We start from the raw sequence: 25628 nt of genomic DNA on the forward strand, positions 1-25628 counted from the left end.
ATTAAGTCTGTATACTTGACTCAGCTGTATGTGACCATAAGTTATAGAAGTTTTACTAGTTGTTTTCAAAAGGCTTTACCAGCTATGTCAACAGGAAGGGATGATGCAGCACATCAGTGACAGTACCCTTTGTGATGGGTGCATTCTTTCTGTTTGAACTAACTGAACTTTGGTCCAGGCAGATGCTCAGCAAGTAGGCCTAACCAAAGTTAATCCTATTGTGCAAGGCTATCAGTGAGAACCCAGCACCAAACCCACAAAAACAGTCTGGCTGGAGACTGGGCTAATAAGTGGAAGAATCTGCATGAACAAAACAGAAAACCTGACTACAAGCCAACCACTTTACCCTATAAATATCTGCAGCCATCAGGGTCCATTGAGCTCTCCCTCCATAGCAGCTGGCTTGATAGGTGTCCCTTGAGTAGGGACACCTCTCAAGGTTACCCCTCGAGGCTGAGATCCCTTACCTGACACCAGGCATCAGTGGGTTAGTAAGTGTCATTTTTTGCATGCATGTAACATTTAGATAGGTATAGTAAGCTTATGTAATCATCTTTGTATCCCATACTAACTTTAAGTGTTATAAATAATATTGACTTCCAATCCATCTGTACTTATTAAATATTTTACATACTTAAATTTACTGATTAGAACTCAATTAACTACTAGATCAGATATGTCTGAGTGATCTCTGACTCTTCTCTTGTGACACCCTTCCATAGCAAAGGTATTTGAACAATACTAGTTGTATGCCAGTGCTGGGTGAAAAAGATTTGCTATTTCTTACATCAAAATACATCTAGTCACACTAATGCATTATAAGTCATCAGAAGGCTGTTATAGTTTCAACTGACTAAAGGTTTCTTTCATCCTTCCCCCTGCCCAAGAGTCAATTTTATATGAAACAGTTGCACTGAAGTGGTTTATTGCCTTAAAATCACAATGTGTAAGTAAGCTGATGAAGAAAGTTTTGCTTACTGGATCTCTGCAACCTCAATTTTAAGAAGTGACCTGTTTGAAAAGAGGTAACTATAATTCTCCCTATGAATAAGTCTACATTTCCTATTATTAATGGGAATTATTACATTTCCACACAAAATTGGGCAGCTGCATACAGACTCCAGAATCCACCTAAGTACAGACAGTCCAGATCCCAGTTACAGAGCCCATGTAGTATATTAAAATTCATTTTGACTCTAAACAAGTTTTAGTTAGATACATACATTACCTTTCTAAGGCTGCTCTTCTTTTTTCTACGAATTCAGCAGATGAAGAATCTTCCTTGCCTACTTTAACTTTGGTCATGCCTTTGAAGAAAATTGCATCATATTGATTTTACATTATCATAAAGAAATCATTAATATAACTAATATGATTAGAAGATTAAGCTCAGCTAAGTTTAAGCCAAATTACAATGAAAAGCACCACAGAAGAATACAAAGAACAAATACCACATACTGCACACTTTTGAGGAAAACAGATCTATGAAATATGCAATTTTCTGTAATATATTTATTGTGATTAAAGTTATTAAAAACTAGTTGAATTTGCATTTATGAAGACAATCTAAACACAGATCAGTCTTGTGTTCAGAAGAAAACAGTTACTCTAATAAAGCAGAACAAGAAATTAAATCTTAGTTTTTAAGTCTTGATTGGTATGCTCATAACAAATACTTTTATTCTAGTACTTTCTAATTTCTAAAAATCAGTGTGTGGGATATTTTTTTTGTTTGTGTTGGTTTTTAGGGTTTCTTTTAAATTAATGTATTGGATATAAATGGCAAGGTTGGGGTGTGTGTGCAGGGGTGATCTCTGTGGCAGGAGGTCAGAGGCTACCCTATGCTGGTCACAGCTGGTTACAGCTGGCTTAACAATGGACCCACCACAGGCCAAAGTTGAGCCAGAGAAGTTTTTTGTGCATCTATGAAAACATATTTAAGAAAGGGCAGTAAATATCAAGGGAAAAAAAGAAACAAGGCCAGAGCAGTAGGGGGAACTCCATCCCAGAGCAGGTACACCCCTGAAGGGACTGCTGTCTGTGGAGGAACCCATGCCAGAGCAGAGGAAACAAGTGGAAAGAGCGAGCAGTGGAAGATAAAGGTAAAGAACAAGGAGTGGAAGAAAGAAACCACTATGTCCTGACCCCAGCCTCCTGCACCACCTGTGGCCTCACTGTGAAGGGACTGAGTGTAAGATGCGCTGATAACAAGGGGAGTATAGGCTATGAAGGGGGGACAACAGGTGTCTGGACTGAAGTTGAGCCTGGGAAAGGGGGAGGAAAAGTGTTTTCCTTCAGTGTTTTTCTTCTTTCTTTTCCCCAGTACCCAAATAAGTAACTAAATGTTTTAAATTAAGTCAAATTCATTGAGTCAAGTCTGTTTTGCCCACAACATCCAAAAGGCATCCATCCAGGAAAATCACCACTGCAGCGTCTGCTGGGCAGAGTAGAAGGGCTGATTGTACTTTTGACCCTGATGAAGGGACTTGTGTTTTGCAGTTACAAAAATCAAGTAATGAAGACTCCAACCAGAAATAAATGGGCCCTGTCCCTGTCTCTGGCCAGGCAGAGGAAAGTGATAACCGGGTTTACTGGACTGTGTGGGTTCAATGGCCTGGCACACCAGACCCAAAGTAGTATAAGGCTGTGGTTGACACCAGTGCACAGTGTACCCTAATGCCATCAGGTTACAAAGCAGTACAACCCATCTGTATTTCTGGAGTGATAGGGGGATCCAAAGAGCTGTCTGTGTTGGAGGCTAAAGTAAACCTAACTGGGAATGAGTGGCAAAAGCATCCTATTGTGACTGGCCAGGAGGGTACATGCATCCTTGGCATAGACTACCTCAAGAGAGATTACTTCAGGGTGGGCTATTGACATAGTTGCCTTGAGTACAGAGAAGATTAAACAGCTCTCTACCCTGCTTGGCATCTCAGAAGATCCCTCCGTTGTGGGCTTGCTGTATGATGCCAGTGTTTTATGATGTTGTGCCGCCACAGCTGGGGCTGCCATATGTCAAAGGTATTACAGCAGGAGTCACCCAAACCAATGAAGAATGAATCTCATGAGGAACCAGGCAAGCACAGTGGTGATACAACCTAAGCTGGATTTGTTAGACAACAATACAACACAACACACCATCCTTCCTGTCCTGAGTGACCACCATAACAGATGGACCCCAAAGTCATGAGTAAATGAATTCAATGAACGTTTTTATTGGCATTTTATGGACATTTCACAGGGATGGCCCATAGACTGAGGGAATGATATCTGTGTATATATCAAAGGATGGGAAGGGTGGTGGTAGTTAATGATGGATGGGATAGTGTAGGACCTGAGCATGATGTAAATGGTATGGAATAAGGTGTGGAGAATGTGCTGGTTTGGCTGGAGTAGAGTTAATTTTCTGTATGGTAGCTAGTATGGGGCTATGTTTTTGATTTGTGACCAAAACAGTGTTGATAATACAGGGATGTTTTTCGTTATTGCTTATACGGAGTCAAGGCCTTCTCTGCTCCTCACCCCACCCCACCAATGAGTAGGCTGGAGATGCACGAGAAGTTGGGAGTGGGACACAGCTGGGACAGCTGACCCCAACTGACCAAAGGGATATTCCATACCATACAAGGTCATGCTCAGCAATAAAAAGTGGTGCAGGGGTGGAAGTTTGTGTTGCCAGGGCTGCTGTTGCTCATGGGGACTGGCTGGGCATTGGGATTTTGCATCACTTGTTTATCTTGGGTTTGGTTTTATTTATGTGTTGGTTTTTCTTTTCCTTCCTTTTTTTCTTATTGTTTTTATCCTCTCAACTTACAAGTTTTCTCACTCTTACCCTTCCAATTCTCTCAGCAGGGGAACAAGCAAGCAGCTGTGTGGTGTTTAGATGCCTACCAGGGTTAAACCACAACAGTAGGACTTTTCATATTAAGACTTCAGACTTAAAAAGTAAAATAAAATAAATGTGTGTGTAGTGTAAATGCATGTCATCTACTTTCAGCTGTTTCGACAGCTCTCTGCTTTAAGATGTCTCATTTTAAATCATCCTAGAAAACTATATTTTTCCTTATTCTCTCCAAAATTATAAGGATGTGGAGTATACACTTTTAGATGGGACCAAATACCACCCAAGCACTAAAGGGTAGGCAGTTCAAGTTTAAAGTGGGAGTTTTGTGCTCTTTGGCGAAAGAGCCTACAGAGTCTGGGAGTTTTCCCAATTTAATCATAGCCAAACAAAGTCTCCACACTAAGACCTTAAGTCACACCCAGAGCTTGCTTACATAACAGTAAGTCCCACCATTTTACCAAGTTCCATGTATATTTATTTTACAAGCAGAATTGGTATTAAAAGATTTCACTTGTATTATAGTACTGAAATAACATGCATACATCCGACCTTACAGAAAACAGACTTACCTACAATACTTTTTTCTGGAGCAGGAGGCACAATGTAACCAATATGCATGTACTTTGTTTCTAATTTGCTGTGCAAGCCAAGGAAATCACTGAATCTTCTTTTAACAGATAATTCATTTTTGTGAAACATGGAAAGGGATGTCTAAAAAAAGTAATTTTAGTTATGACTTACTGATGCATCTACTCAGCTGTGATATAAAGTTATTTGCAAATATATTTGTTGCACTAGTTACCTTTGTTGTTACTCTGTATGCCATATAAGCATTCATGCCATCCCCTGTAAGAAAATTAAAATACTTATCCTAAAGCAAGTTACTTTAATCCCTCCACACACTTTTTTTCCCACCAAAATACACATTAAATAGCTTTTTATTTACATACTAAAACCCATCAAAAGATAACTGAATAAAGAATTATGCTAAAATCTCAGAATAGTTTCTAAGAGGTAAAACAGCCTAACATATGACTTACTAGGTTCAAGTAGCTTACCAACTTTCTCTGGGTCTGATACACTGATTTCTATATCAAGCAAATCTCCACTTGCTTCCTCTTCAATCTAGAAAAAAATGTATGCCATATTTACCAAGTTAATGTGCATTCATACTACATATTGGTACAAAGATAAGGATATAGGGGAAGGAAGAGTCAGTATGTCTCAGTAACTAAAAAGCTCCTGTAGACCCACCATACAATTTTAAGTGAACATAATTTCACATCTTGGTTTTTAATTTTGAACCTTCCTGATTTTTTTTTTTTAGTGTGGCAACCTCTTCTTCAGACTTGTTTGCCTCAGAATTTTAGTAAACATTTATCTTGGGGAAATGCTCATTTTATCTCCTCCAATTCCAGCAGGCACAAAGGTTCAAAAGTGCTCTCGCTTGCAATGTTTCTATAAGCTTCTAATCAAAAGACAAATATATTACTAATTATTAACGGTATCTGTAGTTCAGGAGTTGGGGATGAGGAAAGAAACAACTACAGAATTTTCAGATACTTGCCTGAGCTGTGTGATCACAGAATTTCCTAATCTTTCATGCAATATACATAAGTTTGATAGAACAGAAGTAGTTAAGAAACACCATGGCAGAACAGACAGTGTGCCAAGGTTGAAGTGGAAGAAAATCAGAATGAAGTATCAGCTTAGGGCATCTGGGGAAGCAGCCATCATTGAGTCCCAGGCAAGTCTTGTATGCCAAACCTCATTCATCAGTGATGGAGCATATTCTAGAATGAACAGCAGTTGCCAATGCACAGACTTTGAATGGAATGCCAAATGTAAATAGCAAATTAAGTGATACAACTAATGACCAGTCTCAGCTGTTTGTTAGTATGCAGAATAATGCAAACAGCTGTTTCCTCCATTTCCTCATTAACAACAGCTTCAGAAATCCAACTTAAAACCTGTAACATGCTAGTGTGAATTAATACACATCTTTAACATTTCTCCTCCATCTAGCTCAGCTCCATTCACACACTTTTACAATACCTATCCTGTACGAATGGAGCGTGTTACTCCTCACACTACAGATCTCTCATCATCTAAGCAATGAATACTCATGACATTGAGTCAAATACATATTAAACACAAAATAAACAAAATAGTTGTTCTCTTGCATACTTCCCTTTACCAAAGAATGATCCTGTGAGTAATTTAGGAACTGCATTAAAAAAAAACAACAAAAAAACCCACCACAAAACCATCAAATATCAAACACACACCACACACACCCAACAAGACATGTCTATAGTCATCAAAATACAACTTAAAAAATTTCTTGGTACCTCTTCTCTGGATCTATCAAAAATCACAGGAGCTGTTACACTTTTCGATTCCATTCTGGGAGCTCCTAATGTAATAGGTGTTACACGAGTGCTTGCAGGAATAGGTTCTGGTGAAAGTACTGGATCCCTCACTGGACTGTCCAACGAAACTTCTTCTGTGGCTTCTAGATAAAGATTTTGAGTTCACAAAAGTTTTTGTACAATAGAGAGAGATGTACACCACAAAAGATACCAAGCATGCACATTAAAAAGTAATAATACACAGGTTTAATAAGATCATTTATAAATAACATCCATTTATCTCTCAGATAACTTCTCTAAATATGTCAGTAAAACTAGAGATGACATCTGAGTTTCTAGTGAATAACAGGTTAAAGTAAAATTAACTATGCAATTTTTTATTTTATATGCTGCCAGGTAAAGTCTTTTAAAGTAGTCACAAACCTGCTAAATTATTCATTCTATATGATATATCATGAAAACTGATGACTTTTTTCCACCACAGACCACTCTTTTTCAGCGCCTATGGCAAATGTAGTTTTTCCACTCTGAACAGCTGATTAAGTCATATAGGCTAATAACTGAGCATACCAAGAGAAGTTATGTATGTACACCTCCTACCAAAAGCCAACAACTCATAAAAAACAAATATCAGTAGATGAGGTATTCTGACCAGTAAGACTACTTAATTTTACTTTCTTCAGACTGTAAATAGTTCATCCATATTTAAAGAGGATGTATATCTCTGCTTTGCAAACCCTTCATGCCTTCTTTCCTCCACTAATTGATTTTGACCATCAGCAAACCATACATTTAAAACAGACTATTTCAGTTGGAAGGGACCTACAACGACCATCTAGTCCAACTGCCTGACCAATTCAGGGGCTGACAGAAAAGTTAAAGCATTGTCCAAATGCCTCTTAAACACTGACAGGCATGGGGCAACTACCACCTCTCTAGGCAGCCTGTTCCAGTGTTTGACCACCCTCTTGGTAAAGAAATGCTTCCTCATGTCAAGTCTGAACCTCCCCTGGCTCAGCTTTGACCCATTCCCACACATTCTGTCACTGGATCCCAGGGAGAAGAGCTCAGCACCTCCCTCTCCACTCCCTCTCCTCAGGAAGCTGTAGAGAGCAATGAGGTCGCCCCTCAGCCCTCTTCTCTCCAAACTAGACAAACCCAAAGTCCTTGTCTGCACCTCATAGGACATGCCTTCCAGCCCTTCCACAGGCTTTGTTGCCCTCCTCTGGATGCAATCAAGGATCTTCACATCCTTTTTCAGTTGTGGTGCCAGAACTGCACACAACACACAAGGTGAGGCCTCACCAATGTTAGATACAGAGGGATAATCACCTCTTTAGACCAGCTGGTTATGCTGTGCTTAATGCCCCCCAGGGTGCAGTTTGCCCTCTTGGCTGCCAGGGCACTGCTGACTCCTATTGAGCCTGCTGTTGACCAGCACCCCCAGATCCCTTTCTGCAGGGCTGCTCTCCAGCCACTCCTCTCCCAATTTATACTTGTGCCCGGCATTACTCTGTCCTAGGTGCAGAATCCAGCATTTGGACTTGTTAAATATCATCCCATTAATCATTACCCAATGCTCCAATCTATCTAGATCCCTCTGCAAGGCATCTTGTCCCTAGAGAGAGTCAACAGCACCTCCCAGTTTAGTATCCTCAGCAAACTTGCTAATGGTGCATTCAACTCCTGCACCCAAATCACTGATAAAAATATTGAACAGAGCTGGCCCTAGAATTGAGCCCTGAGGAACACCACTGGTGACCAGTCACCAGCCAGATGTAGCCACATTCAGTACAACCCTTTGAGCTCTGCCCTTCAGCCAGATCTTCACCCAGCACACCATGAACCTGCTCATCCCACAGTTGGACAAGTTGTCCTGAAGGTTGCTGTGAGGGACAGTATCACAAGCCTTACTAAAATCCAGAAAATCTACATCCACTGCCTTCCCTTCATCCACTAGGTGGGTAACCTTAACGTAGAAGGATATCAGATTAGTTAAACAGGACTTTCCCTTTGTGAACCCATGTTGGCTGTGCCTGGTAATTGTCTTATTCTTTAATTGCCTTTTAATAGTACCCAGTATAATCTTCTCCATAATTTTCCCAGGTACTGAGGTTACACTAACAGGTCTGTAGTTTCCTGGGTCTTCCCTCATGCCCTTCTTGTAAAGTGGAATAACATTTACCAGCTTCCAGTCAACGGGGACGTCTCCCATGACCTTTGGTAAATGATCAAGAGGGGTCCTGCCATAATATCTGCTAGCTCTTTCAGAACACTGGGATGAATTCCATCAGGCCCCACGGAATTATGAACATTCAGCTGATCCCTTACAAATTCTGTGTCCACAAATGCAAAGTCACTGTTCTTGCACTTGTGGCCCTCTGACTCAGATGACTGGGCAGCCCAAGTTTATCAATATTATTAAAGACTGAGGCAAAAAATGCATTGAATGCTTCTGCTTTTTCTTCATCCCTATTAGTCAGGTGACATTCTTCAACAAGTATCAGCCCAATGTTTTCTTCGGACCCCCTCTTGTTATTAACATACTTTAAAAAGACTTTCTTGTTGTCCAGCACAACACTGGCCCATTTCAACTCCAATTGAGCTTTGGCTTGCTTTGTGTGTTCTCCCTGCATGTACAAACCACAGCTCTATAATCTTCCTGTGAAGCCTGACCTTGCTTCCAGAGATCATACAATTTATTTTTCCTCTCGAGCTCCAAAAGGAGTTCCCTGTTCAGCAAAGCTGCTCTTCTGCCCTGCTTGTTTGACTTTTGGCACAATGGCATTACCTGTTCCTGTGCTTCTAAAAGGTGGTTCTTAAAACTGACCAGCACTCATGGACTCCTAAGCCCTCAAAAGCAGATTCCCAGGGAACTCTGATAAATAGCTTCCTGAATAGCTTAAAGTTTGCTCTCCTGAAGTCTAGGGTAGCAACTCTTCTGTCCTTTTTTCTCATTACACTGAAAATTTTAAACTCAACCATTTCATGGGTGATGTCTCCAATAAGGGCAATCCTCAAATTTCTCCTAATTGCCTATAGAATAACTCATCAGTGCTTACATCCTGGCTGAGCGATTGGTAGAAGACACCCACTACAACATCTCCTTTGTTTTCCATCCCCCTAATCCTCACCCAGAAGCTCTCAACCACATAATCACTAACTGTAAGGGCTGTACAATCAAACCTCTCCCTTACATACAGTGCAACAACTCCACTTTGCCTGCCCTGCCTATCCCTCCTGAACAGCCTGTAGTCTTCCATCCCAGCACTCCTATCGTGGGACTCATTCCACTAAGTCTCACTAATACCAAAGACATCATGGTTCTGGGAGGTTAACAATGCTTCCAGTACATCCTGTTTGTTTCTCATACTGTGTGTGTTGCTGTATAAGGATTTCAGATACACTCCTGAGCACTCGATGCTCCCAGGAGCAGTGTAAACATTCCCACTAGCATAGCCACCCTCTGGTGATGACATGACATGCCAACCCTTGGTTTTCCTTTGGCAATCCTGTTGGTATCCCTTTCCCCATTCGATTCCAGTTTAAAGCTCTCTCAAGCAGTCCTGCCACCTTATGCCCAAAGACACATCCTGAAACCTTTAAAGTACAAACTAAGAAAACAAATAAGAATGCCAAGTTCACCAAAATCTTTGTTGGGATGAGATTTATTAGAACATCTAGACGTTTAAAGAAGGTGAAATGAAACCAAAAGTTAAATATGATCAATTAATTGAAATCTTGAGCTTATCTTTAATTCAACAGAAAAGTGGAAAAGAGGACCTCCCTGAAGTAAAAGAAATTTTTAACCAGGTGTATCTGAAAATAAATTCCAGGAAAGGTGAAAAATGTGTTACCTGTTACAGTAAAATGATAAGCAGGAGGCCTGCGAGCTCAGGTAAAACAATATCCCTTGGTCAGCAAGGCTGTGGGGATATTGGCAGAAAAACTGAAATAAAATACACTCTGTAGTAGTTCTACTCATGTAAATCTGTGTGTTTTGCCATGACAGTGACTTGTTATGGGATGCGCAGGTGAAACTCTGCATTGACAACAAAGTACAAGAAATAAGGTTGGTCGGGTGCCTCCTACCATAGTCAAGGGCAAGACTGGGTTGGCCTCTGTGTTTGCCACCAAGAAGAATCTTGAGCTCCGCTGTTGGTTGCAACCCAGTAGGCGTTGAGCGGTGGGAACATGTGCCATGCCAGACCTTGATGTGAGGAACGGCCCCCGCTGTTATAAGAGGGTCATCCAGGAAGGAAGAACATAAGATGGCCCATTGAGGCACTGATTTGGAAATTGGAAACCACCTGGCCGACCACGAGGCCTGACGAGTAGCAGAGGAGGTGGGAAAGGAGGATTTATCCTTAATACCAGATGGTAAAATCCAAACTGTAAGTACAGATCAGGAGCCAAATTATTCTAAAGAAGACCTAAAGCTAATTCAGGACATGAATGGTAAAATAAAATTAAATAAGAGGGCTTATTTGGCAAATGGCCGTATAGCGGTACCATCCAATTTAATATGGACCACAGCCCTAATAGAACATAATAAGACTCATTGGGGAGCTGATACATTATAAAAGTCTAAATCAGAAATTGTTAGGGCGAAACTTGTATACTGTAATAAAACAGGTGACTCAGCAATGCAAAATGCGTTTACGTAATAATCCCAATGTAGCAAATAGAATAAAACTAGGGAACATTAATAGAGGAAATTATCCAGGACAACAGTGGCAAGTTGATTTTTCCAAACTCCCAAGAAAAGGGGGGTACCGATATTTATTAGTTATGACTGATACATTTTCAGGTTGGCCAGAAACTTTCCCTTGTTGAACAAATAAAGCAAGAGAGGTAACGAAAGGATTGTTGAATGAAATTATCCCCTGCTTTGGGGTTCTGGCAACAATCTCTTCCAATAGAGGCTCACACTTTTGTGCCAAAATAATACAAGTGAGTACAGTATAAAGAATAGATTGGCAATGACATACTCCTTATAGGCCTCAAGCAAGTGGGCAAGTGTTGGGGTCTGCAGCGGGTCTGCAGACAAGTTAGCTGACTTCAAAGACTTAGCCGTGTACCTTTACGACAGCCACAAATTGTCAGGTCTGTAAACAGGATGTGAAGAACCGGAACTTAGAACCGCAGCATACGGGCACCTACAGCAACAGCAAATAGCGAGCAAGAAGGACACAAAAACCTATCAGGGTCTGACACCTGTACTGTCTAAGATATATAAATAGTTTGTATAAACAATAAAGGCCATTTTGTCTGAACCCAGCCACGCAGACATAGTGTTTCTTTTCAGTCCACCTCGACTTGCGTCACCACATTTAGTGACCCTGACGGGCAAGTGAAAAAAATGAACCATTTAATTAAACAACAGATAGCGGAAATAGGACAAGAGACAAATCTAACTTGGCCACAGTCTCTTCCCTTGGCGTTATTAAGAATACAAACTAAACCGAGAACAAAGGAGAATTTGAGCCCTTTTGAAATATTATATGGGAGACCGTACCAGTTACAATTTGGGGAGGGATATTTGTGGGAATATGTGAAGGCCCTCCAGAGACAATTAACAAGGGCCAGAGGATTAGATCAACCAGTCAGTTCCTTTAAATCTGGTGATAAAGACTTTTTCAGGGAAACCTTTGGAAGAAAAGTGGGAAGGACCCTATCAGGTGCTGCTGACAACCTTCACGCCTTCAAGATAAGAGAACAACCAGCCTGGATTCACTACTTGCCATAAAGAAGGCTCCTAAGAAATCATGGGCCGTCACCTCAGCAGGACCCATGGGACTAGGTTCTTTAGATTGTAATCATAATAGGGTGATCCTCTACAAGACAAGTGGAATGGACCCTATTGAGTATTGTTGGCCATATTTACTGCAATCAAGATAAAGGAGGAACCTGATATTGACGGGTAAAGAAATCTCTGGAGACACAATGGACTGTCAAAAGGATCGGGGATATTTGTATAAAGTTATTCTGATCTTGATTGTAACAGTTGTCAGTATTTTAGAAACTGAAGCATGGGTAAACAATACCTGTCTTAAATATTGCAAATGGTTGCTAATGCTACGAAAGCCAAGGAATGCTGGAGATGTACCTCTCTTCCTAAAGGAGGCCTGGTAACATCCCTGTATGGGGTGGCCTCTCAAAACTGGAATTATCTCGATGACAAATGGCCTACCTGGCCAGACTTTTGGAAAAAGCCAGGCGATGGTGGAGGATATTGCCTATTTGATGATAAAACATATGAGTTGGGTCCCAGATTTGATTTACAAATATTAAACCTAACAACCACAATATTTATGAAATGTGATAATAACTGTCATTGGAAAGCTCGAAGCAGGACAGGGGGTGTAGGACAAGGCCTCAAGGACAAGAGTCCAAGTACTGATAGCCTGATGAATAGAGACTTGTTAGAACTTGTAGGGCACAAGCCCTGGGAACCAAGGAACAAGCTAACTGCAGACCCCTGAGCCGTTACAGTTGAGGAGGCAACCAGACGGACAGAGAAACAAGTAGCCAGATAAGGGAACGGATGGCGCCAATATGTAATCAAGAAAGCCACGTAGAAAGAAACTCCCTAACCTTGGAATAGAAATTATTGCTAGGTCAAGATAAACTAGTAAGTTCCTATTGTTCTAACGGTGTGCCTTAAATATCAACCAATCAGTGTTTTTTACGCTTAAGATTTAACCAATCAGTGTGTAATATGTAGAAGGTAGAAACATATATAATTGTAAGAAAATCACTAATAAATGGACAACTTGCTTGCATCAAGCTGCGTCCCGTCTCTTCATTCGCCGCAAGGGGGAGCATTTCCTGGAAACCCAGGGCAAAATACTTGTTCCCAATCTGATGGGTGGAATGATTACTGGATGTATATGTAGACCAAAGTAATCAAATTGAAACAGATATCCATAAGATATGGAACAGGTTTCAGATTTTATAATTTTAGGAATACCAATATGTGTATTACTTCAATGTCTTGTTTGGTGCTGTCAAATAATGATCCTAGAGCATAGTGATTTTTTATAGGTGTAAAAGAATTTACAATAGTTGTTAGAAAAGGGGGGAATGAATAATGGGCCATATATGATTTATTTAAAGAACGGTGTGCTCATGTTTATCTGAGGAGACCCTTATTGTTGACTTGAGGATGTACTAAATCCTTGAATGGGTGACATAGGGAGTGTGCTAATTGTCCAGGCACAAGATATGTTAATATTGTTAACTTGAAGATATATTAGGTCCTTGAATGGGAATGTGCTAATTGTCCAGGTTGGAGATATGTTAATGAGTTTCCAGAAAGTTAATGAATAGACATGAGTGACTTGTATAAAGAGGGGGCTGAAAGGTTCCCTCGGTGTGCATGACTTTGGTGGAGCGATCCCCCATGCACCCAGCGCTGCGGAATAAAGATAACCTCCGCTCACTCTAATATTGGTGATAGATTCTTTGAATCACTATAAGCAATCTAAAAATCAGAACTGGATAAAGCCTCCTGAGCAAGTGAATCCAATCATTACCACAAAAAAGTGATATTATGTTCTTTCATAATCAATCAAAATAACTCAACTTCACCCCTGCTGCTACTTAAAAGACATTCTGCTAGTCAATTCTGTTTTCCATTCTTCCCTAACACTTTTTGCCAATACTTAATTATTTTTCATAAATGAACAAAACCACCCTTCTCTGCTTCAGGGATGAAAAAGACTGCAAGCATTTGCAAGCTTACTGTCATGTTGTGGGTTAACCCTGGTAGGCAGCTCAGCACCACACAGTGCTGATATGGAGAAATAGTGTGAAATGGGGACAATGGACACCGACTGTGATTGTATGTGTCTGCTCAGGAATGTGGGTATGGTGACTAGTCATGGGTGCGGTGTCTGGTCACATAGGCACACAGCTTTGAGGAGACGACTACAGTTTTGAGGAGACGCCTGCCCTTCTTCCTCTAACAAAGGGGCTATTTAAAAAAGAATGAGAAAAGGATGAGAGACATTCCAATGCTATCTAGAGGGAGGGAGTGCTAAGTCTCCTTGCTGGAGAAGATTGGATGGTCACAAGGACATGAATCACCTACAAACCTGCAAGACCACCACATTCCAGGAAACGGACTGATAAGCTAATTAACATACGAAGCGGGGTTTAGGTAACGAATATGTATAGGCGTTAATTGAATATTCATTTGTTTTATTGTATAAATGTGAGATGGTTCGTCACTTCGGGCATGCATGCTTGTGGAGGAGCGATCCCCCGTGCATCTGTGCGCAATAAACATACCTACTTTATAACTTTCGAGTTATAGAGTCTAATTCCGTACGTCAGCGCTTGCTCACTCTCCCTCTACAGTGGGATGGGGAAGAAAATCAGAAGGGCAAAAGTGAGAAAACTCATGGGTTAAGATGAAGACAGTTTAATAGATAAAGCAAAGCTCTGTGTGCAAGCAACTTCCCACTGGTAGGCAGACATTTAGCCATTTCCAGGAAAGCAGGACTTCAGAAATGTTCAAGGTCAGGTTGAACAGGGCTTTGAGCAACCTGATCTAGCGAAAGATGCCCCTGTCCATGGCAGGGGGGTTGGACTAGATGATTTTTAAAGGTCCCTTCCAAACCAAACCATTTGATGATTCATCATAGTTAAATGGTTACTTGGAAAGACAAATGCCATAAATCCAAACATCTACCCCTTCCTCCCTGCAGTTTTTATTGCTGAGCATGGTGTCATACAGTATGGAATATCCCTTTGGTCAGCTGGGGTCAGCTGTCCCGGCTGTGTCCCCTCCCAACTTTTTGTGCACCCCCAGCCTACTTGCTGGCAGGGCAGTGTGAAAAGCAGAAAAGACCTTGACTCTGTGTAAGCACTGTTCAACAACAACTAAAACATCAATGTATTATCAACACCGTTTTCATCACAAATTCAAAACATAGCATCATATGAGCTTCTATGAATAAAATTAACTCTATCCCAGCAAAAACCAGTGCATGTTACTACTTTGTTTTGGGGTATTTCATAAAACCACAGAATTGCTGAGGTTGGAAGGGGCCTCTTGAGATTATCTAGTCCAACTCCCCATGTTCGAGCAAGGTCAACTAGAACAGGTTACTCAGGACTATATCCAGTCAGGTTTTGGGTATCTCTAAGGAGGGAGACTCTACAACCTCACTGGGCAATCTTTGCCAGTGCCTGACCACCCTCACTGTAAGAAAGTTTTCCCTTATGTTTACATGGAAATTCTTGTATTTCAGTGTGTGTCCATTGCCTCTTATCCTGTCACTGGATACTACTGAGAAGAGTCTGGCTTAGTCTTCTTTACCCCCCTGACCCCTATCAGGTATTTATACAAATAGATAAGATTTCCCCCCTCCCAGCTTTCTCTTCTCTTGTACTGGGGAGCCCAAAATTAGACTCAGTGCTACAGATGTGTCTTGCCAGGGCTGAGTAGAGGGGATGACCTCCCTCAACCTGCTGACAATGCTCTTCCTAATTTCAGATTAGAAATTTCCATAGTATTTGCAAACTCAGCTTAAAAGCAATCACCTTTTGTATTCTTCAGTTTTTAATATGATCAATGATTATCCAAAAGCTTTCTCTGAAAAAGATTTATTTTCTTACCATTGCTTTACTTTTACTGCTACATCTTTTTGAAGGATCCTACTGATGGCTTCCTACCCTCAAAAGCCACAGGAAGGATATTGCATCTTAGACCAATAAAGATATTTAATTCACAATTTCAGATCAGGTGGGAAGCCATGACAAAATAGTTGTAAGGAAGCCGTTAGACTGAGATCTTGGAAGAACAACACCTAGATATGGAAAAGAGGTAGTCCTTATTGCTGTCAGCCACCAAATGAGAGAAGTTATACAGCTATTTCACAGAAAGAAAAAAATACATATAAAGCCACTCTAATTAATATTTTTTTTCTGTCACAGATATTTTTCTTCATGCATGTTTGGGAAACAAACCATTAATCACCATTAAGCACTTTGCTATATCTTCAAATATCTTCAAAACATTTCCATTACTGTAAAAGTATGACCTCATAAAAACAGCATGAATTCAAAACAACCAACTAGCACTATAAGATGAAACAGTAGCACACTTTCTCCCACCACTCCTCCTTTTCAGACCTATATCCACACATGGATTAATATAACAAACTAATCTAGGTGATTTTTGACATGAACTCCAAAAAGAATCAGCTACCTGCCACTGTTCAGCAAATGGCTGAAACTATGCTGGTGCATTACTTCTGCTAGAGACAAAGGGGCAGGAACAACCAGATGAAAATGGAAGAAGGCTTCCTTTCAGCAGGAATGCCAACTTCAGGATTACCACTGACATAACATTAGACTTCATCTGAACCAGTATTTCTCAAGCTGTGTGACCCCAGGTTGTTTGAGCATTACCAAATTTTTAAAGCTGCTGCCTACTAACCCTCCTTTTCAGTTTCCTAACTAGAGGAGATAAATGACAACAGACAGTTTATACTAGCAAGGGAAACATTAACTGTTTCTGATTGATAGCAGCAGGTCAGTTCTTTGAGGAGAAAAGAAAGGGGAATTTATGCCATCCTCCTCTTACCTCTCACCCACAAGTTTGCATGCATCCAACACACAAAATAATTCTAGATAAGTGAAACAGAATAGCCAGTGGAAAGGAACCAGGGGAGACAGAAAAGCTCATTATATTTTTTGTTTAGAATCAAAGCATAAAAATTTTAAAAGTAGGATATTATCATTCAAGACTCAGATTCTAAAGGGGAAAAGAAGTCTGTAATAGCTCTATAATAAAAACTGAAGGCTACTATACTTTTGTAGTGTGTTAACTCTGGCTAGACACCAGGTGCCCACCAAACTGCTCTATCACTCCCCCTCCTCAGCTGGACAGGGGGAGAAAAATATAATGAAAGGCTCATGGGTTGAGATAAGGACAGGGAGAGATCATCCCCCAATTACTGTAATGGACAAAACAGATTCAAAGAAATTAAAATTAATTTATTACCAATGAAAATCAGAATAGGGTGATGAGAAATTAAACCAAATCTTAAAACACCTTCTCTCCACCCCTCTCTTCTTCCTGGGCTCAACTTTGCCAATTTTTCTCTACCTCCTCCCCCCAAGTGGTGATGGGGACAGGGAATGGAAGTTGCTGTCAGTACATCATATGTTGTCTCTGCTACTCCTTCCTCCACACACTCTTCCCCTGCTTTAGCGTGGGGTCCCTCCCACAGGAGACAGTCCTCCACAAATGTCTCCAGCGTGGGTCCTTTCCATGGGGTGCAGTCCTTCAGGAACAGACTCTCCAGCATGGGTCCCTCATGGAGTCCCAATTCTTGCCAGCAAACGTCCTCCAGTATGGTCTCCTCTCTCCACCTGGTCCCAGGTCCTGCCAGGAGCTTGCTCCAGGTGGAGATCCTTTCCATGGGGTCACAGCCTCCTTTGGGTGAATCTACCTGCTCCAGCATGGGGTCCTCCACAGACTGCAGGTGGATATCTACTCCACTGTTAACCTCCATGAGCTGCAGGGAGAGAACCTGCCTCACCATGTGTACTGGTTTTAGCTGGGGTAGAGTTAATTTTCTTCATGGTAGCTAGTATGGGGCTGTTTTGGATTTGTGACCAAAACAGTGTTGATGATTCAGGGATGTTTTAGTTATTGTTGAGCAGTGCTTACACAGAGTCAAGGCCTTCTCTGTTTCTCACACTGCCCCACCAGCGAGTAGCCTGGGGGTGCACAAAAAGTTGGGAGGGGACACAGCCAGGACAGCTGACCCCAACTGACCGAAGAGATATTCCATACCATATGACATCATGCTCAGCATATAATCTAGGGGGAAAGCTGGCCAGGGGCCACTGCTTAGGGATTAGTGGGCATTGGTCGGTTGGTGGTGAGCAATTGTTTTTGTCCTGGTTTAAAGCCAGCTGGCAGCTAAGTACCATACAGCTGCTCGCTCACTTCCCACCCCACCCAGAGGGATGGGGAGGAGGATCAGGAAGGAATGTAAAACTCAAGGGTTAAGATAAGAACAATATAATAATTGAAATAAAATAAAAACAACAACAACAATAATAATAATTAAAAATATAATGAAAAAGAGGGTGAAGGGGAGAGGAATGAAATCCAAAAGGAAGGGAGAAAAGAAAACAAATGATGCACAGTTGCTTACCACCCACTGACCAATGCTCAGCCAGTCTCCGAGCAGTGATCATCAGGCTCCGACCAACTCCCCCCCAGTTTATATACTGAGCATGATGTCCCATGATATGGAATATCCCTTTGACTAGTTCAAGTCAGCTGCCCTGGCTGTGTCCCCTCCCAATTTCTTGTGCCCCTCCAGCCTTCTTGCTGGCAAGGTCTGAGAAACTGAAAAGTCCTTGACTTAGTATAAACATCACCCAGCAACAACTAAAACCATCAGTGTCCTATCAACATTGTTCTCACATCAGAGCCAAAACACAGCACTGCACCAGCTACTAAGAAGAAAATTAACTCTATCCCAGCTGAAGCCAGGACAGTTTTTAATTTCCATCACTTGTCTTTCTTGAGTTTTATTTCTTTTATTTTGTTATTTTTCTTTTCATTACTATTATCACCATCATCATCGTCATACTTTATTTCAATTATTAAACTTTTCTTATCTCAACCCACAAGTTTTCTCACTTTTACCCTTGCAATTCTCTTCCTCCCCATCCTGCTAGGGGGGAGTGAGCAAGTGTCTGTGTGGTGCGCAATTGCCGGTTGGGGTTAAACCACAACAGTCCTTTTTGGCACTTAAGGTGGGGCTCAAAGGGTTTGAGATAATAACAGATTGACCAGAACATATTAGAAATTATTTATATCTGTTAACAGTTGTGTGTCACAATATTGATTCATCTGTTCTCAATATTAGTTTATCTGATCTGCACCATACTTTTTTTTTTTTTTTTTTTGCTGTACCTGTTAAAGATTGGTTGGCTTTTGCAGTTTGCTATGCTCTGTAGTGATTAATGATGTTTTGCCTGGGAGGTTTATTACTAAACACTGGCCTTGAGCTTAATCTGGTATTTGGGCTCTGTATTGAATCCATTACTGTACTTCGGGTACCATCTCATGGAGACAAATAACAATTATACTTCTTCCTTTGAGAGGTTTTTTGTGGAGGAAATAGAGAATAGCAACTTTGCTACCTTCTTCTGTGATGTTTTCTCCCTTGTTACAATAACTTCTCCGTATCTTGAACATCCTTGGGTAGTTAAAATACTTCTATTGGTACTTCTTAGGAATATTGCTTCAGTTTTGTCTAAGGTTAACAAGCAATTTAGGAATATGACCAAGGCTCCGTGGCAGTATGGTCATGGGTGGCATGGCATGTAGGAGAATATGGGCAGGTATCTAGAGAACTCACCTCCAATGGTCTGGAATTTCATTCCTGCACATCTACAGGATCTTGATGAAGTGATAGAATACTTAGAAAAAGATGCTGTGGCTATTCCAAAGAGGCACAACTTATCATGCTGTGCTGGGCCCTGGCCAGCATCTACCAAACACTGCTTGATATTATGCAGCAAACACTGCTTGATATTATGCAGCATCCTCAGGAAGAAGAGAGGAAAAACGTACCAACAGACACTATGGCTAAACCAGATACTATATCACTCGCCCCTATAACTAAAAAACAATGGAAGCAGAAGTCAACTCATTTAGTAAAGGATGAAGAAGTTTCTCCTAAGAGGGAGCAGGAGAAAGAATCAGAAGAGGCAGCCTGTTCTGCAGCAGAGCAGTCACAAGAACAGGAAGAGACTGAAATCATAAATGAGACAGAAACCACTCAATCCCTATCCCTAAGTGAGCTGCAAGATATGCAAAAAGATTTTAGCCATCAACCAGGTGAGCTAATTCTCAGCTGGTTACTCTGATGCTGGGATATTGGGGCAGTAGTCAGGAATTAGAGGGTAAGGAAGCCCAGCAGCTGGGATCCCTTGCTAAGGATAAGGCCATTGACAAAGGGATTGGAAAAAAAAGCAGGAGTCCTCAGTCTTTGGTGACAACTCCTGTCAAGCGTGAAAGATACGTATCCCTTCAAGGAAGAACCTGTAAATTCCCAAAGCAAATGGACCACCATTGAGGGAGGTATCCAGTATCTGAGGGAACTAGCCATGGTGGAGGTGATGTATAATGACCTGACATCCAAGACCTGGATGAAATGCAGTGCATGTGGTCTATGTGGCAAAAGTTTGTACGAAATGCACCGATGTCATACACCCATACCCTAGTGATAATGAGCTGGACAGACACAGAGGCAGCAAATATGGGTAGACTGGCCGACAACTCCAAGTATACAAAGATAAACTTGCTCCCTCCATGCGGGCCTGTGTCTCAGCTGTGTACAGACTGACCCAAAAAATGTCTGAGGAAACTGAGAAGGGCAGGTCTTCCTCACACACTCCAACCAAGGCCTTGGCTATTGTCAGCCTTTTTACTGTTCAAGAGAAAGGGTACTGGTTGCACACACCATGTGCACTTTGCGGTTCTTCCTGCGTGACCAGGGGGAGGACATGAAGAAGTGGGATGGTGAACCTACCTGGAGACTAGAAGCTCGGGTACAAGAACTGCAAGGAGAAACAACAGCCAAAATGCATCCATCCAGGAAAATTACTGCTCCAGTGTCTGCTGGGCAGAGTAGAAGGGCTGATCATACTTTTGACCCTGATGAAGGGACTTCTGTTTTGCAGTTACAAAAATCAAGTAATGAAGACTCCAACCAGGAATAGAGGGGCCCTGCCTTTGGGTAGGCAGAGGAAAGGGACAACTGGGTTTACTGGACTGTGTGGGTTTGATGGCTCAGCATATCAGCCCCACATGATTATAAAGCTCTAGTGGACACCAGTGCATAGTGTACTCTAATACCATCAGATTACAAAGGGGCAGAATCCATCTGTACTTCCAGAGTGATGGGAGGATCCCAAGAACTGTCTGTGTTGGAGGCTGAGGTAAGCCTAACTGAGAATGAGTGGCAAAAGCATCCTACTGTGACTGGTCCAAAGGCTCCATGTATCCTTGGCATAGACTACCTCAGGAGAAGGTACTTTAAAGACCCAAAAGGCTACCAGTGGGCTTTTGGTATTGCTGCCTTGAGTACGGAGAAGATTAAAGAGATGTCTAGCTTGCCTGGTCCGTCAGAGGATCCGTCTGTGGTGGGGTTGCTGCAAGTTAAAGAACAACAGGTTCCAATTGCTACCATGACAGTGCAGTGGCAACAATATCGCACCAATTGAGACTCCCTGGTTCCTATCCATAAGCTGATCTGTCAACTAGAGTCAAGGAGTCATCAGTAAGTCTCATTCACACTTTTTTAAAGTGTCATATGGCCAGTGCAAAAATCTAACAGAGAGTGGAAGCTAACAGTGGACTATTGAGGCCTGAACAAAGTCACACTGTCACTGAGCACCACCATACCAGACATGCTAGAACTCCAATATGAACTGGAGTCAAAGGCTGCCAAATGCTATACAACAATTGATATTACAAATCCATTTTTCTCAATCCCTTTGGCAGCAGAGTGCAGACCACAGTTTGCTTTCACTTGGAGGTATCCAGTACACCTGGAATCAACTGCACCAGGGATGGAAACACAGTCCTACAATTTGTCATGGATTGATACAGACTGCACTGGAACAAGGTGAAACTCCTGAACACCTGCAGTATATCGATGCCATCATGTGGGGCAACACAGCAGAGGAAGTGTTTGAGAAGGGGAGAAGAAAAATCCAAATTATTTTCGAAGCTGGTTTTGCCATAAACCAAAGAAAGGTCAAAGGACCTATACAGGAAATTCAGTTTTTAAGAATAAAATGGCAAGATGAGAGTCGTCATATCCCAACGGGTGAGATCAATAAAATAACAGCTATGTCTCCACCAACTAAAAAAAGAAACACAAGCATTCTTAGGAGTTGTGGGTTTTTGGAGAATGCATATTCCAGGTTACAGTCTGATTGTACGCCCTCTCTATCAAGTGACCCAGAAGAACGATTTTGAATGGGGCCCTGAGCACCAGCAAGCCTTTGCACAAATTAAATAGTTCATGCAGTACCACTTGGGCCAATCCAGACAGGACAAGATGTAAAAAACATGCTTTACATTTCATCCAGGGATAAAGGCCTCACTTGGAGCCTCTGGCAGAAAGCACCTAGAAAGACACGAGGTCAACCTTTAGGGGTTTGGAGCTGGGGATACAAAGGATCTGAAGCCTGTTACACTCTAAGTGAAAAAGAAATATTATCAGCATATGAAGGAATTTGAGCTGATTCAGAAGTAATTCATACTGAAGCACAGTTCCTTTTGGCACCTAGATTGTGCTTGGATGGATGTTTAAAGGGAGGGTCCCCTCTACACATCATGCAACTGATGCTACATGAAGTTGGTCGCACTGATCACGCAACAGGCTTGAATGGGAAACCCCGACTGCCCAGGAATCCTGGAAACGGTCATGGACTGGCCAGAAGGTCAAACCTTCAGTGTCACCTGAGGTGACTCATGCTGAAGAGGCCCCAGTGTATAATAAATTACCAGAAAATTAGAAGCAATATGCCCTGTTTACAGATGGAACCTGTCGTACTGTGGGAAAACATTGAAGGCGGAAAGCTGCTCTGTGAAGTCCTACACAGCAAGCTGAAGAAATTGCTGAAGGACAAATAGAATTGAGTCAGTTTGCAGAGGTGAAAGCCATCCAGATGGCTTTAGATATTGCTGGACGAGGAAAATGGCCAAGACTTTACCTCTGTACTGAATCATGAATTGTCTGTGGGGACAAGAAAATGCTCTGTGGGGATGGCTACAGCAATGGAAGCAGAGCAACTGGCAACACAGAGGAAAACCCATCTGGGATTCTGCATTGTGGCAAGATATTGCTGCTTGGTTGGAGAACCAGGTTGTAAAAGTACATCACATCGATGCTCATGTACCCAAGAGCTGGGCCACTGAAGAACATCAAAACAATGAGTAGGTGGAGCAAGCTGCTAGAATTGAAGTGGCTCAGGTGGATCTGAATTGGGAACATAAGGGAGAGCAATTTATTGCTCGATGGGTTCATGCCACATCAGGACATCTAGGAAGGGATGCAACATACAAATAGGCTCATGATCAAGGGGTGGACTTGATTATTGATGCCATTGCACAGGATATTCATGAATGTCAAACGTGCACCATAATAAAACAAGCTAAGCGGCTAAAGCCTTTTTGGTATAGAGAACAATGGCTGAAATATCAATATAGGGAGGCCTGGCAGATTGATTATATCACACTACCATGAACCCACCATGGCAAGCACCATGTGCTTATAATGGTGGAAGTGACTACTGGATGGTTGGAAACATACCCTGTGCCCCATGCCACTGCTCAGAACACTATCCTGGGCCTTGAAAAGCAAGCCTTATGGCAACATGGCACTGCAGAAAGAATTGAATCAGACAATGTGACTCATTTCCAAAACAACCTCATAAACACCTGGGCTAAGGAACATGGCATTGACTGGGTGTATCACATCCCCTGACATGCACCAGCCTCCGGGAAAACTGAATAATACAATGGACTGTTAAAAACTACACTGAGAGTAATGGGTGCTGAGACATTTAAGCATTGGGATACACATTTAGCAGAAACCACTTGGTTAGTTAACACCAGAGGATCTGCCAGTCAACCTGGCCCTGCCCAATCAAAACACCTGCAAACTGTGGAAGGAGATGAAATCCCCTTATTACATATAAGGAACTTGTTGGGAAAAACAGTCTGGGTTATTTCTTCCTCAGGAAAGGATAAACCTACTCAAGGTATTGGTTTTGCTCAACAACCTGGATGCACTTGGTGGGTAATGCAGAAAGATGAAGGAGTCCAATGTGTACCTCAAAGTGATTTAATCCTGGGTGAAAATACTCCATGATTGGAGTTGCATGTTATAGGAATTACTATAGCAGGAACACTTTGTTAGCCAAGCTAAGAGTAAGGGGAGGAGTTCATTGCAATGTTAAACCTTATAACCTAGTCCAAAGAAAACAGAGGTGGAGATTGTAATGGATATACCTTTAAAATGTTGTAACCCATGAGCTACATGTTACAGGAATGACTATAGCAAAACCCACCTGAACCATTGGAGGACAAACCTTACAAGCAGCAATGCAAGTGCAGCAGTGACCCAACCTGAGTTGGCTTTGGTGTCCAGTAACTCCATGCAACACACCTCTCCTGTCCTGAGTGACCGCCATAACAGATGGAGCCCAAAGTCATGGACTAAATTAACTCAATGGACATTTTGTAGACATTTATGGATATTTTACAGGGGTGATCCATAGACTAAGGGAATAAATGATATCTGTGTATTATATCAAAGGATAGGAAGGGGCGTGGTAGTTATTGAGAATGTATTGGATAGTGTGGGACCTGAGCATAACATATATGGTATGGAATAAGGGGTGGAGAATGTGCTAGTTTTGGCTGGGATAGTTAATTTTCTTCACGGTAGCTAGTATGGGGCTACATTTTGGATTTGTGACCAAAACAATGTTGATAATTCAGGGATGTTTTAGTTATTGCTGAGCAGTGCTTACACAGAGTCAAGGCCTTCTCTGCTCCTTATACCACCCCACCAGCAAGTAGCCTGGGGGTGCACAAAAAGTTGGGAGGAGACAGCTGGGACAGATGACTCCAACTGACTAGTGGGATATTCCATACCATATGACATCATGCTCAGCATATAAACTAGAGAGAAATTTGGCCGGGGGCCACTATATGGGGACTGGCTGGGCATCAGTCAGTTGGTGGTGAACAACTGTTTTTCATTTGCATCACTTGTCTGTCTTGGGTTTTATTTGTTGTTGGGGTTTTTTTGTTATTTTCCTTTTCATTACATCATTATTATTATTATATTTCAATTATTAAACTGTTCTTATCTCAACCCATGAGTTTTCTCACTTTTGCCTTTCCAGTTCTCTTCCCCCCACATCCTGCTGCGGGGCAGGAGTGAGTGAGCTTGGTTGCCAGCTGGTGTTAAACCATAACACCATGGTCTTCACTAAGGCTACAGGGGAATCTCTGCTCCAGCACCTGGAGCACCTCCTCCCCTTGCTTCTTCACTGGCCTTGGTGTCTGCATAATTGTATGTCTCACATTCTCACTCCTCTCTTCTGACTGCTGTTGCATAGCAGGTTTTTTTCCTCCCTTAAATAGGAATATCTAAAAACAGTTTATTGCAGATGTAACCTTATAGCTGTCCTTAAAACACAGTAGCAAAGAGTTTTTAAAAATATAGTCAAAAAAGCCTACAAAAATTCGAGATTCTGAACTGTGTTAAGACAGTACAGGACATTTTCTAATTTGTTCTCTCTCACCTCCTTTTCCATTAGGTTGCATTATTAGGCGAACAATG

The 25628-nt window shown here is 41.7% G+C and overlaps 1 protein-coding gene across 5 annotated transcripts in view; it reads right to left on the reverse strand.

Moving 5' to 3' along the window:
* LOC129734864 (sorting nexin-2-like) overlaps positions 1–25628 on the reverse strand; it is a 49333-nt gene that overhangs the window by 17901 nt on the left and 5804 nt on the right. For all 5 annotated transcript variants that reach the window (XM_055700210.1, XM_055700211.1, XM_055700209.1 and 2 more), the window contains exons 3-7: positions 6196–6359; positions 4903–4969; positions 4647–4690; positions 4414–4555; positions 1229–1307 (exon numbers count right to left, since the gene is read on the reverse strand). In XM_055700210.1, the coding sequence (XP_055556185.1) occupies positions 1229–1307; positions 4414–4555; positions 4647–4690; positions 4903–4969; positions 6196–6359 (496 nt within the window). The remainder of the gene's footprint in view (positions 1–1228; positions 1308–4413; positions 4556–4646; positions 4691–4902; positions 4970–6195; positions 6360–25628) is intronic.

The sequence above is a fragment of the Falco cherrug genome, assembly GCF_023634085.1.
Source record: "Falco cherrug isolate bFalChe1 chromosome W unlocalized genomic scaffold, bFalChe1.pri SUPER_W_unloc_1, whole genome shotgun sequence".
Classification (NCBI taxonomy): domain Eukaryota; kingdom Metazoa; phylum Chordata; class Aves; order Falconiformes; family Falconidae; genus Falco; species Falco cherrug.